The 14,782-nt window shown below is 48.5% G+C and overlaps 1 protein-coding gene across 3 annotated transcripts in view; it reads right to left on the bottom strand.

Annotated features, from left to right (window-relative positions):
• The window catches only part of Tub (TUB bipartite transcription factor), an 82,681-nt gene that overhangs the window by 18,165 nt on the left and 49,734 nt on the right, over positions 1-14,782 (bottom strand). Inside the window, exon 1 of one of the 3 annotated variants that reach the window (XM_021166880.2) lies at positions 4,534-4,845. The exons of the other annotated variants lie outside the window; for them this stretch is intronic. Within the exon in view, the coding sequence (XP_021022539.1) occupies positions 4,534-4,571 (38 nt within the window). The 5' untranslated portion in view covers positions 4,572-4,845. Of the gene's footprint in view, positions 1-4,533; positions 4,846-14,782 lie in introns of those variants that run through there. 3 annotated transcript variants of the gene reach the window in all.

The raw sequence follows: 14,782 nt of genomic DNA, 5'->3' as shown, positions 1-14,782 counted from the left end.
CTATATCAGGCTCCTGTCAGCAAGCACTTGTTGGCATCCACAATAGTGTCTGGGTTTGATGATTATACATGGGATGGATTCCCAGGTGCACAGAGATGATATGCACTCACTGATAAGTGGATATTAGCCCAGAAGCTCGGAATACCCAAGATACAATTCACAAACCACTCAAGAAGAAGGAAAACCAAAGTGTGGATACTTCGAACCTTCTTAGGAGGAGGAACAAAACACCCATGGAAGGAGTTACAGAGACAAAGTATGGAGTAGAGACTGAAGAAATGACCATCCAGAGACTGACTCACCTGGGGATACGTTCCACTTTGTAACCTCCAGCTAATCCACTGTTACTATCAGAGGCACAGGCACAGGGCAATGTAGAGACAAGACTCAGCCATCTGTATCCAAGTCTGCTTTACAACCTGTAAACCCTTTCTGTCTACATCATTCCTTCCCTTAGTCACAGCAGAAGCTGCTTGGAACCCAGGAACCAGAGCAAGGGGCTCTAAGGACAAGCAACCCTGAGTATGAGGCTGCAAGTCTGTGCCAAACACCAGAATGAGGGAAGTGCATATCTGTGGCTCCCACTGCCTAGCAGCTGCTTGGCACATGGCTTGAAATGGGGGCACTTCCATAAATGGAGAGGAGCTCTCGAGTCCGAGGATGAACCATCGGCAGCTCCTTTCCGGCCAGGGGTTCCCAAGCACACTAGGTAAATTAAAGCTACCTTGGCCTTGGCTTGCTAATTCAGAACTACTGGGGGGACATGCTCCAGAAACAATTTTGTTCTTTGAAGCAAGTACCACAGGGTTCTCTAATAATCAGCCATGCAAATGACTTTTTGTAACCACAGCTGGTAATCTTCAAAGAATAAAAAACTGTACTTTCCAGAAGGAATTGCTTGAGATTGTCAAAACTAGACGCCTGAGGTTAAGCCTGGCAGCAGAACTGAAGGTGTGTGTGTACCTGGGGGTTGGCGGGGAGGGGGGTCTAACAAGATCCAAAAGGACGGGAAACCCAAAGTCTTGCTTAGATTCAACCCAAGGAAGCGCTTTCCATTCACAACTGGCTGATGGAAGATGCTTGGTAGGAATACATACATACACACACACACACACACACACACACACAAAGAAACTGTGAGGGCCTGTGGAGCCCATGCAGCCTGAGATTCTCTAGGGCCGGAGCTGTACCTTTCAGGGGTTCAGGAGGCCACACTGTGATGGGACCAGGAAGTCCAGGAATTACTAAAAGTTGTCTGAAGTTTGACAGCACTTTGATTTATAGAGGTAGCAGTTTCTCTATGCTGGGTAGTGCTGGACGTTCGGCTAGATGTCACATGAGGTGCCTGCTCCCGAGGAGTTCATGATTTGGTGAAGAAAACCCTGGGCACTGCAGGCAAGAACACTGAGAATGGGTCTTAAGGAAAAGCTCTGCATTTAAAAGTGTTTCCTCCTCTTGCAGAGAACCTGAGTTCAGTTCCCAGCACCCTCGTGGCAAATTTACAACTGCCTGTAACTCCAGTTCCGTGGCATCTCATGCCCTCTCCTTGCTTCCATGGGCTTCCACGTGGTACACATAAATTTACACAGGTGTACGTACACACACACACACACATACACACACATACATGCCAATAAACAACCACCAACTGCACAGGCCTATGACAGGCCTTGAAGCTACAGTCCTTCCTTGGAACTCCACCCACCTACAACTTATAAAAAAAGAGCTGCAGAGTCAAATATTACAGGCATCTAATACTCTTCAAGAATACAGGTAATAGGAGATGGGAAAAAGTGATCTAGTTGTTGATCTTTATAAATGGAATGGCTCCCCTTTAAGTCAGAATGTGAGATTAATCCATGATCATTAGAAACTGAGCCAAAATTACCCCTAAGAAGATTAGCACCAACTATCACTGCTTTGAGGAAAATGAGCTGAGCCAAGGGAATGCAGGATGCAACAGAGAGAGAGAGAGAGAGAGAGAGAGAGAGAGAGAGAGAGAGAGAGAGAGCCTTTCCAAAGAGCTAAGAGCTAAGTCTCTCTCCCCCATACACCACATTCCAGTCTGATGTGCTGTGGCATCAGGGAACCTCACGCTCGTCAAAGCACGTGTACGCATGCTGCCCCCTGCCCAGCTGCCAAGAAATGCGCTTTGTCTTCTGTCCCAGTTTTCTGCCACCAGACAGACCTGTGGCTTTGCCTGCAATCCACAGCCTAGTAATGCAAAGGGCCATTTGGATCGCCTCTCAGCACACACAGGTCTTCCCTACTAGGAAGTCTATTCCCAAACCCAGTGCTTTTCCAGGCTCTGCACATGCCCAGAAAGACTGAACAGGGCAGAGGAGGCTCCTCCTGATGGCAGCCCACCCCCAGCTGAATACCCACCCTCCCCACTGCACAGAACAAGAAGGCAGGTGACAGGAAGGGAGAGAGGAAGCAGGGTGGGCCACAGGGTGCCAAGCTGCTTTCAGGGCTAGGCTTCCTGGGTGGCAGGATTCTGTGCTTTCAGCTGAGTGTGGGAGGGAGAATGGGGGGTGGTTAGGCTTGGGCTGGGTTGAGTGCCAATCACCCATTTCAGAATATCAATGCCCTGGGCACTTGCAACAGATTTCTCAGAGATAATCCTATCTCCCTGCGGTCTCTTTTCCTAGGCGCAGACTAAACCCTCCTTAGCTCGAGGTAGATTTTTTTTTTCTCTCTACAAGCTTTGCACGTTGCTTTAGTCCTTGGGTCCCTGGTAGAATCAGTCTTGAATCATAACCAGCCAAGCCTTCCACTTTGCAAAACCTAAGCACAGCATTATTGCCACAGTCATGGTGTAGTCTGTGGCTGGCCACTACCCAAGAACTGATCTCCTCGAAGATACTTCCACAGCACTATTGTCTGTTCAGTCCATAGGCACTGCCTTCTACCTCTGCTGGCAGACAAATGGTCAGAGAGACTCTGTAAGGCTGCACATGAGTCAAGAAAATACCAGCATGGCCTCAGCACTATCTGCACCCCCATCCTGGATATATGTCAAGGCCACACAGGCTTTTGAGTTTGTACAACCCAGGCCCCAGTTCCCAATTGGAGGTTTCTCCCTTATCCATGTGAGACTGAGGTGTGGGCTCACATGTCTGCAGGAGCCTGTGTATGACTCTGTCTACATGTGTCTCATGTGTGTGTGTGTGTGTGTGTGTGTGTGTGTGTGTGTGTTGGTGGGAAGACAGAAAATAACTCAAAAAGCCCCCACAGAAGCTGAGCTCAGAGGCAATAATTATTCTCAAGAAAAATCCCTGAATTCCCAGCCAGGCCTATGACAGGTGCCTGTTGGTAGAAAGACCCGCTTTGAACAAGCTTCAGGAAGTCCGAGCTGGTTTCTAATTGGGGTTCTGTCTGGACTGACTCTTTGGAAGGTGCTCTCTCAGAATCACTTTCCTTCAGTGACTGGGCTCAGCGTCCTTGCCTAGGCTATGTGGGTCCTGAGTGTCTGATTCTGCAAACCAACGAATGTGCACCTGGGTCAGCAATAAAAAGTGGGTCTTAGCAGTCCAGCACCCTTTTTACACACATGCCTCTTCAGGAGGCTTTAGAGACAGCCCGGTAGCCCATGGCAACTAGAGAGCCAATGAGTGGCCACGGATGTGGCGCTGCTATGGCAATGAGCTCTTTTCCCTGGTAATAGAATTGAGTAGAGTGGATGGAGAAAGGCCTGCACCTGTGTGAGGCTGGAGACCACCCCTCCCCCACCACCCACACAAGAAAACCCGAGTCTCTCATAAGTCTGCCCAACCAAGTATCCAGGAACAGGAGGTGGGTCAATGCTCTTGAGTGCACGTGAGCGTGTGTGAGAGCAATTCTCTGAATTGTGAGCTAGTTCCACTAACAAGCATCTGTGAAAGGTACTGAATAGTACTTATGAGTAGGTAATACGGTGTATTCCTATACCCACAGATTTGAATGTATGCACCTGTGCAGCCCCCAAATTAAGGTCTACTGAGATATATGGGTACATGTAAGCTGCCATGTGGCCTGGGTTCTAACCATCTCAGCGAATCCATGCTTTGGGGATATGAACTGAACAGCAGGGACATATTTGGCCCAGCGCGGAGATGCTCTGTGTGTGTGGAAGCGTGAAGATGCAGGGATGTGTGCGCACAAGCTATCCAGACGCATGTCCTGGGTGCTGGGCCTAGGGGGCGGCTGGCTCACAGCAGTTCCTTTCTCCAGGTGCCACCCGACTCAACAAGGCTAGATAGAGATCTTTTAAGAAGCTTTGGGTGTTGAGGAGGGTGGAATTGGGCAGGTGGCTTTGAGGCCTTCAAAGTTGGGATGAAAAAGCCCGGCACCTCCAATCCGCGCTCCTGGTGTTGGAAAGGAGACTGAGGGAGCAGTACCCTGCCTCCAGGCCAGATGGCCCCGACCGACGCTGCATCCCGACTCCGGGGATGGTGGGTGCCCTGGCTGCGCGCTCCCGTCCTCCTCCCCGCCCTCAGCGTTGGAATGGGGGTCCGAACATGCCCTGGAGCCGGGGAAGCCGGGCCCGTGTACCTGTAGGGAATCCAGTCGGAATGCGGCTTGGAAGTCATGTCTCCCGGGGGCGGGGCGGCGGCTGCGGCTCCGGTGGCGGGGACCGCTCGGGGCTGGCGCGGGGACCCTGCTCAACTCTCGGGCCGCCCCGGGCCGCATCCTCCCGGGCCCGACCGCTGGGCCCCGCCGAGGCCCTCTCTGCACGCCAGGGCCCCGGCCGCGGGCTCCCAGAACGGTTGTCTGCGCGGTGCAGCGCTCGGGAGAGGCGGCGGGAGTGCGCGGGGCACCGGGAGCGCGCGGGCTGGAGCGCGCCTGAGGCGGGAGAGGCAGTCCGCACCGCAGGCGCCGGGTCTGGGGCCCAGGCTGAGCCCTGCGTGGCAGCCGCCGCCCCGCCCCTGGCCCCGCCTCGACGGAGACCCCACCCCGGCCCGTGGATGCAGACTGTGCGGGATGCCCACTCTCTGCCGGAAGGATGCTGTCACCTAGCCCCAGTTTCTCCCTCTAGGACCTCAGCTATCCCTCAGTCCTTGACTATCTCAGATTTACCCTGGACTCAGCTCAGGGAGCCTCTGGTCTGAGTACTGACTGAGTCCCTGATTTCTTCTCAACTTCCCATTTCATATGCCTGCCTCCATAACCTTCTGATCTTTAGTTTAGTAAAGGGTATTTCCTCTGCCTGGGTCATTCTTTTGGACCCTACGCTTCCCATCCACGTTTCCACAACCAAGGGAAGAGTTCTGTTTACAGTTGCTCTCCAGGTCCTTAGAAAGTTGGAGCATTGGCAAGCAAATATTTTATCCCTATTTCCCAGGGAATGAAGTCTGAGAAATGGCTTGACCGAAGGGCAAGGAGCAAGGAAGTGCTGGAGCTGAAGTTGAACTAGGATCTGTCATCCCTCAGAGCCCTTTTGGAGGGCAGCAAAATCTCAAGAAAGATCCTCCTAACCTTGAATGCTGCTGAGCTGGCTGTGCAGAGGACCTACATTTAATAACAGGCAGGGGAAGGAAGGGTGGAAGATCCATAATAGGGCTAGATGAAAGAAGGGAGAGGCCAGGTATCCAGCAACGTAGGAGGCTGGAAGGCCAGCCTGAACCTCATAATGGGGATCAGGGAAGGGACTACTGAAGAACCCTATACATTCCTCAAGTGTACCTTAGGCTCAGCAGCACTGGATATGCAGTAGAGCCTCCATGGAGAGATATTCTGGCAGGACTGGGAGGAGTGTGGTAATGACCCTCATGCTTAGGGTGGGTCTCATCTTACTGCCCTGGAGCCAAGTCAGAACCTGCCCCTGGGGCTTATTCCAGCTTCTCAGCCTTGTCTGACCCATAAACTACAAATACAATAATGATGATATATGGACTGCTTGGTGAGCTATCAGGGGTTGGGACTTTGTTAGGTGAGATTTAAATAACTTCATTAACGACTGGCCTAGGAACTGTATAGATAGATAGATAGATAGATAGATAGATAGATAGATAGATAGATAGTTTTTTTTCAGCAGAGGAACTGAAGCACAGAGAAGACAAGCCCAAGGCTGCACAGGTAGTCCTTGGTGAAGCCAGCATTCACATACTAACCCCCAGTCCACAGTCTCCATCCTCTGCTTCCCAGTAGTCCATGTGCTATGCATGTGTTCACTCTTAAATCCTTATCTGTCTAGAGTGAGATCTTAGCTCTCCAAACCCTGTTCACTTTGGTTATTTATCAACCTCTTAAGGGCCATTACTGTCATACTGGACCTCCAGAAAATCTCCCAAGAGTAGGGTGCAGTGTAAAGTTGCTGCCTGGCCTTCAGAGCAGCAGAGGGCTAGTTGGTCCCTCCTTCCCTGGAAGCCAGAGCACAGCAGCAAAGCTACTCCCCCAGAGGCTGCTGTCCTTTAAGCCAAAGACCTGAAAAAAAGGTGTATAAGAGGCACTGACCCCTAAACTCCCTGTTGTCCATTCCACCTCTGACAAAGTTATAATTATTTGCTATCTACCTCTGTAGGATGACAAGCGTCTGGAAGACTTCCCCAACAATACTTTGAGGCTGTCTTTTCCCCTTTCTTTCCAAATTCTCTGACACCTTAATGCAATCAGAATTAAGTTGGAAGGTCTCTGGAGCCTGAAGTAATTGAATTTATTAAACAGACACTCCTGGCTCTGTCCTAAGGGAGCAAGATCTGGAGGTAGAGTGAGGTGCAGAAATGAGATGCTTTCCGTGGCTTCTCTTTCTGCATGGGCAATGTGTGCATGTGGGATTCAGAAGAGCCGGGAAGCCTGCCAGTGCATGGATGAGTGTGTATGTACCCAAGAACATGTATGTACATGAGATGTGGGAGGACCAAGAACCTGTATGCTATGGGGAAGCCAAGGATCTGTAGGCCAGTGCATATTGTGTGTGCGTGTGTGTGTGTGTGTGATATTCAAGAGAAAGGGGAAATGTGTTGCTGCTGCATGACTAAGTATGTACACATGAGATATGAAAAGCTATTGGAGACTCAGTCAGTATATATGGTGGGGGGGAGGGAGGGAGGGAGGGAGAGAGAGAGAGAGAGAGAGAGAGAGAGAGAGAGAGAGAGAGAGAGCATCTGAGTCTGTGAGCCCCTCTATAGACAAAGCAGATCTGCACAAGAATGCTGGTGAGATGTGTTTTTTAGAAACTGGTGGCAGGGTAGGATGTGGGTGTTCTACAGGGTTTGTAGTGTTCACACTCAACTCACAACTTGTGAAGGGTTTCCCACTTGGATGATGATATCACTGGTTCACTTTTTTAGTTAACCCCAGTGGCTGAATCAAAGGGACGCTCTGGAAAGCCATATACAGAATTTTATAGTTGACTGCCGACTAAACATTATACATTCTTACAGTTGAGTTATATAAGTGACTTTGAAGAAGGTCATAAGCTTTTCAAATTTATCCCCAGGAACAAGGTCATCTCTACTTAAACCCTTCTACGCAGCAAGCCCAAGATGCCTTCCTCACCACTGGTCTAAATACCGTTAGCAGGGGGTATTTGCTGGTGTTTTAAATTCTTCTTGTTATACTTTAGGCATTTTTAAATTTTTTTTTATTTTTTATTTATTTATTTTATTTTTTTTTTTGGTTTTTCGAGACAGGGTTTCTCTGTGTAGCCCTGGCTGTCCTGGAACTCACTTTGTAGACCAGGCTGGCCATGAACTCAGAAATCCGTCTGCCTCTGCCTCCCAAGTGCTGGGATTAAAGGCGTGCGGCACCACGCCCCGCAGGCATTTTTTTAAAAGACAAACTGGAGTCAGTCTGTAAGGGGGTGTGCCACCTAAACTTGAGGACCCCAGTGCCAGCTCTCCTCAGCAAGATCCATTCCCCTAGATAAGAAGATCTGCCATGTAGAGTCCTCCATCATCTATGCTTAGTTCAACAGTTTATGAAATGAGGCCACCTCTTTCAACTGTGGAAGCAAAGGGGTATGAATAATAAATGAATATGTGCACAGGCTGAACCCTGCCTTGTGGCTTGGCATTGTGATCCTGCAGTCTGGCGAAAGCAATTCAAATCAATCAGATGTCTACTAGACATTACCAGGTGTAAGGCTGATGCAGGGTTTGGTGGCTGTGGCAGGGATAAGGGGCAAGACCGCTCCCGGGGAATTTTCACTCTGGCAGTATAAAAACAGGGAAAAAATGATGACTATAGCAGTAACCGAGTGCTTGCAAGGGTAGACCAGACGAGGGGCAGCCAATGAATTGGAAGTAGGAAGAGCACAGGAAGATCTTCTATGTATAGAAAAGGGTAATGGTTGACTTGGGCCTTGAAGAGTGAAAAATATTTTTTTTATAGATAAGTAAGAAAGGAAAGGGGGAGATTAATAGTTACCAAGAGACTATGATTACCAGCTATTATATCTACCCCAAACTAGGTATCATGAGCAAAGTCACAGACACAGAAGAGTGCACACAGTGTGCTTGAAACCCAGGGAGTTAACCAGGGTGCTGAATGGTCCCAGTGGCAGCAGATGGGCCTGTAAGGCTGGGTAAAGCTAGATTGTCTGCTAGTGTGTTTGGGTTTTTATCGTACAACCAATGGGGAGTTACTACAGGGCTCTAAGCTGAGAATAGCTGCTTGGGAGTAGCCTTTAGAAAGCTATAATCAGGGACAAGATAACTAAAAGGACACAAGGCTAATAAATAAATTGTACAGAAAACTGCTAGTAGGAAAAGAGAGAAAGTAGGGTGAGGGTTGAATGTGTATCAATAAGGACACAGTTCTGCTAGTAATATTAAGTGTCTATGGTGAGCTTAGAATGAGAACTGGTTTGTGAGTGGGGTGGCCTTTCGAGCAACCCAGCATGTTCCAGTGCTTTCAAAGCTGTGGTGTAGATGCTAGCATATCAGTGGTCAGACAGTACCCCGTGTTAGTCCCACTTGAAGAGCCACAAAGACTGTGAGTTCCACCATGGATGATGAAAGTGAGGCTAAGCAGGCATGTGGCTGGCTTTGAAAACACATAGGGTAACAACTAATAGAGAAAACAGCCTATTTTCCAAAGCACTGCTGAACACAATAGCAAATAATTACATACGCACAAACTTAAGTGTTCAAGGTTCTAAGCTCTGAAGGCATTTTTAAAAAGAGCAAATACAACAGCTACGATATCAGTGTGTGATAACAGAGAGCCACTGGGTTTGTATCATACAAGATTCTCATTTGCTGAGTATGTCTTCTATGCCAGGTAAGTCCTCTGTGTAGTTCATAAAAACAAACGTGTTTGATAGATGATAAAATGGAATTCTTCTGCTCCAAGTTCCAGTCAAAGATCTGAATTAATAGATCACACATTCATCGGTTGGTGGTGGCCCATGACTTTTATCCCAGCATTTGGGAGGCAGAGGCAGGCGGACCTCTGAGTTTGACAGCCTGGTCTACAGAGCCAGTCCCAGGACGGATAGGGCTACATAGAGAAACCTTGTCTCACAAAAAGAAAAGCAGGACTTTGAAGAGCCTGGATCTGTGCCCCAGCCAACACTCATCTTGTCACATATAAGAGAAAATGTGGAGTAAGCTACTGCCTTCACCCCAAATCCAGTGAGTAAGGCTTTGTAAACTCCACCCATAGTGTAAACTCCACCCATAGTGGAGTTTAATGTATGGCCATGACGGTCTTGGGGCACCATCCATGACAAATACATAGAGCCAGGAACAACCTGCCTCTTCCCTCCTGGCCGGGAGGTTGCGTTGGGAGGACTCAGCATAGGCTTGTGCCCCAGGTTTGCAAGACAAGGGACAGTGGTGGTTCCTTGGGTCCTGACCCCAGGATACCCAAGTGTGAGTGGCTTAGGTGTAGGCCAAGAAGTCTCCATTGTAGGAGGTGATGGCAGCAGGGAGGGCACAAGCCTGAGCTTTTTAGGGCCAGAGAAAGGAACTTGAAAAGGAGCTCCAGGGAAGGATCAGCTAGAAGGAACATCAGTGATAGCACAAGGAAGATCAGTGATCTCCAGCATCTCCCAACAGCACTCTAAAAACACAGGAGCTCCTCAGAGTATAGTCATGGAAGAAACCTGACTTCCTCTCCTCCCATCCCCCTCCTTCCATCAAGAAACTTGGAGAGGGTCAGATAGTTCTTTGTAGGCTCCCCCTCCCCTGTAGGATGCTGTTCTATGTTAGACTGTTCTGGGAAGGAGTTGTTAAAGTAACTGAAGTCTTTTGGGGAAGAAGATGCAATTCCATGATGGAAACCTTCCCTACCATGCACAAGGTCCTAGGCTTGTTCCCCAGCATCACATCACACACAGAGAGACGGATATTGTTAGTCTAAGAGGATGGATGACAGGTCAGACAACGTTGGGTTGCCTGAAATGTCCATGAAAGCCCAAAGGTTTAGTCTTAGGACTGAATTTCATCTAATTCTAGGGAGAAAGAAGCTACATGGAATAATGTAAAGAGACCAAAAGAAACAAAATTAATTGGTTTTATGATGTCTCATGAGTCACACTCATTCAACTTGGTTACACATGGCTCCTCTCGTCATCACCACATCACTTGAGATAACTACTACTGTGACCCTCATTTTATAGATGAAGAAATAAAAGAGTATAAAATTTGCTCAAGGACATGCACACGATAAACAATAAGAGTTCAAGTTCAAATTTAGGTAGCAGAGAGTTCCAGAGCCCATAGACTTAACTACCATCCTCTAGACAAACCAAGCAAGAGGTTGAGCTTTTGACTCAGAATTGTTCCAGAATTCTAGCCAAAGGAAACATGTCTATTGACACAGAAATGTATTTATTACCATTTTATTCTAGAATAGAGGAAATCAGCGGAGGTGGGGGATGAATGTCTATTGATTGGGATTCAGTTGAATAAATAATTCTGACTTCACCAGATGGATCACAAAGCATCCTTTATGAGAAACATTTAAAGACAGAGGAACAAATTAATGTGATGGGACACTGGCAATTAATGAATGGTCTCATTAAAAGTAAAACTGCCCAGTGTGAGAAAGGCCGTCTAGTGCCATTGGCTATGGCACCCCAGGGACCACATCCTCCATTACTTTTGGTTCCTCCTTCTAGAAGCTCCCAGCTTTTGGCACCTGAGACCTAGTGGTCCCTGCATAGCAGACAATATCCCAAGTCCCAGAACTGAGGAGACAAACTCTGTCTCTGTACAATGCATGTATTTGTTTTTTTTAAAAAAGCAATTTGAAACGATGTAGACTGATCCACCCTGAGTCACCATGGGCGATATGATACAGCAGTAGGAAGACAATGCAAGTAGCTCTACTAATGCAAGCAGAGTAGGAAGTCTCCACAACTCTTAGTCTGGTTATTCATTTAGTGTGTGTGCATGTGTGTGTGTGTGTGTGTGCGCGCGCGCACATATGCATACAGAGGCCAGAGGTCAACCTCTAGTTGTTTTTCAGGAGTCGTATATTTTATTTTTTGAGCTAATCTATTGAAGGGATCTGGGGTTCTCTGTTTTTAGGCTGGATTGGCTGGCTGGCAAGTCCCAGGATGCTTCTATCGATACTTCCCCAGCACTGAGATTGCAAGTGCAGGCTACTGTACCCCACTTTTGACATGGGTGCTGGGGATGGAGTGCAGAGCTTCTCACTTGTGCAGCCTGTGGTTCTTTTACTGGGAGTACAGAGGTGCAGGAAGGATGCTAAGTCGCTGTGCCTGTCCTTCATCTAACACAACCTTGCTCCATCTTGAGGCACTGCTAGAACACCCCTGGGCAAGGAGACCCAGAGCAGAAGCACTGTGTCCCTAGTTCTAAGGTTTTTTTTTTTTTCTTGCTTTTTCCTCTAAGCAGACTCGTCCAGCTCTCCCAGGAACTGAGGCTGGGGTTTAAAATAGAAGATAAGAGGTCGGTCCAGGCCCCTGTGCCCAGACCTCAGGAGTGCTTGTTTTACTGGCATTATTGGATTTGCAGATAAGCAACAGGGAATTAAGCTGATCATGTCGAGGGAGGGAGGCCTCATTTGTCCATAAGGCAGGATTTAGCTGGAGGAGTCCTCTCCTTTGTCAAACAGAGAGCCATTTCCTTTGTATCCTCCAGCAAAGGACGTTTTATTCCATAACCTTTCTGCTGCAAAGCCCATGAGTGTAGATTTTTGACCTGTTTTTTCCCCTTATCTAAGAAAACCAAGGTTATTTAAAGGTTGAAATGCATTTTTAAACAGTCCTCTCCTGAATTCACAAGCTAACTAGAGGAAATCGGTCTCTGAAATATAATATCAACTATTTGCTAAATTTAGTACCCCAAATACCCTGAAATGCATTTTTTTTTGCGAGGGCAGGGAGTTCATACCCCTTCTTGTGGCTACTTCTGATTCATAAACATTAGACTCCAAAGCGACCTGATCAATGAAGGTGCTGAGTCCCACAGGGTAGCACTGTGGTTCCTTGATGCCTCTGTTTTCCCACCTATGGAATGGGGATGAACATTATATAAAAGGCCTATAGATCCTGAGGGCATAGGGGAGAAAACACAGCCCTGGGTCCTGTCATGATTCTGTCACTCATGAGCTATGTCCTTGAGGAATCCTCTCTGCCTCCCAAAACTCAAGCCGATTCTAAAGGCTCTATCCAGAACTGGCTTTCCCAGACATTTTGACTTTTTACAGTGTGACTGTTGAGAGATGAAAGATGGTTATGGTTTGCACAACTCTGCAGCAAGGATAGAATTCTCATGTACCACAGAGGAAACTCTGGTGTCAAAGACAGGCAAGAGTTAGGGAGAAGGCTGGATTTTCTTGTCCTTTTGGTATTGCTATTTCATGAGATCCAGGGACCATTCTTTTGGTATCACGTAGGTTTCTCCAACTGTGGTGGTTTGAATAGTTTTGGCCCCCATAGATTCATGTGTTTGAATGCTTGGCCATAGGGAGTGGCACTAGTAGGAGGTGTGGCCTCCGTGGAGAAGGTGTGATCTTGTTGAAAGAAGTATGTCACTGTGTAGGTGGGCTTTGAGGCCTCCTACGCTCAGGCTCAGGCCAGTGCAGGAAACAGTGCCCTCTTGGCTGCCTCTGGATCAAAATACAGAACTCTGGCTCCTCCAGCACCAAGTCTGCCTGCACGATACCATGTTTCCCGCCATGCTGATAATAGACTGAATCTCTGAAACTGTAAGCCAGCCCCAATTAAATGTTCACCTTTATAAGAGTTGCCTTGGTCATGGTATCTGCTCATAGCAATAAAACCCAAACTAAGGCACCATCTGTTAGGTGGGGACAGTGTGGACTTGCTTACTAGTAGTACTATGTGTGAGGCTGAAGTGAGACATGGGAGGAAGAGGGACCTGTGAGTACTAAATCTCCAAGCTCCAGGGTGAGGCAACGTCATTGAGTTGTTAGTTCCCCACTCGCTGAGCCCTAACTGAAAGGCAGCCAAGCACCAGCAGGTACAACCTCAATGACTGCCCATGGCAACCTGAGAGGCACCTCTTTCACGGGATGGAGCGTGCTGTGGGCAGTCAAAATGCAAGGATTTGCTCAGCCTCAGCCAAGGTCTGGGCCATAGGGCTGCTGCCCACAGAGGAGCTAGGGATGAGCAGAGCTGATTCTGGCTAATGGCATTGGCCTGGCACTCGGAGGGAGTGGGCCAGGTTCCTTTCTCTTCCGAGTGTCTGGCCTGGGATGACACAACGCATAACTGGTTTCCAGACCTTCTTCAAGTGAGATCATGCCCGGGTGGCGGCAGGGAGGGGGCCCAGATGGGGCAGCACACTCCTCAGGCTTGTCTACTGGCCTCAAGTCTCTTCTGATTCCTGGTCCTCAGCATGGTCTATGTTCTCTCCCTGTCTGTGTTTATCCTATAGCTATTACCTTGCCATTTCTGGGTCTGCTGCCCTAAGTCTAAAAGGGTGCAGGAACATAGGGTTGAGGGCCCTATCGTCATCAGGACAAAGCCCCTGCTTCTGAGCTGGACACCTCAGGCTAGTTGGCCATTACCCACTCCTCACAGGTGTCAGACCTTCTGGAGGTCTGTCTCCCTTGGAGACAGATGAGCTAAAACACCCCAGAATGAACTACAGGGGTTTCCAACTATTCCCTGTGGTCAGAGCCCTCTCCTCTAGCTCAGGACACACTTTGCTCCCTGACCCTGGTGCTTCCCCTGGGCTCTGCCCTGTGTCCTAGCTCTCGTGCTTGTGTGTCAGCCCATCTGCTGTCTGTGGACTACTGCCACTCATTTATCCTGCTGAATCTAACGTTCAACCCTATTGTCTTCACCCCAGTGGACTTTAGGACCCTCGACTGGCTCCTTGCAGGTGCCTAAACATTTGCTAATATCATTGTCTGATATCCACACATGCTACGAAAATGCAACCAGTGTCTCATACACCAGGAAACGTAAGTTCTAGGCCCGAGTTGCTGGCCTCCTCTGTGCCCATAGGAACGTCTCTTCCCAGGTTCCTTGGTCTTGGTGTGCAGATCTGTGGGGAGGAGATGAGATCTCTAAGCTGCCAGATTTGTATGAGTTCCCATCTGACAGTTTAGGACAAACATTTCTCCCTTCAGCCGTCAACTGCTGTAGGAAGACAGAGCAGGAAGCTCAGATCCAGCAAGATTCCCCTCAGCCCACCCCACATGCAGAAAACAGGTAGGTGGGAAGGACAAGAAGCATCCAGGCAGCTGGCCTCAATTTCCACCCTCCCTGTGGAAAGGAACAGAGGGGCCAAGTGCCATGGACAACACAGTAGGAAAATTCCAGTGCCCAAAAGATATGTGGAAAACCTGCTATCTCCTCACCTCTGCCATCTTCCTTTGACAGTCAGTCTGTCACCAGGTCCTGCTATGTTTAATC

Source organism: Mus caroli, chromosome 7 (assembly GCF_900094665.2).
Source record: "Mus caroli chromosome 7, CAROLI_EIJ_v1.1, whole genome shotgun sequence".
NCBI lineage: Eukaryota > Metazoa > Chordata > Mammalia > Rodentia > Muridae > Mus > Mus caroli.
The sequence above is the reverse complement of the archived record's forward strand: the minus strand, read 5'-3'. Positions and strand labels throughout refer to the sequence as shown.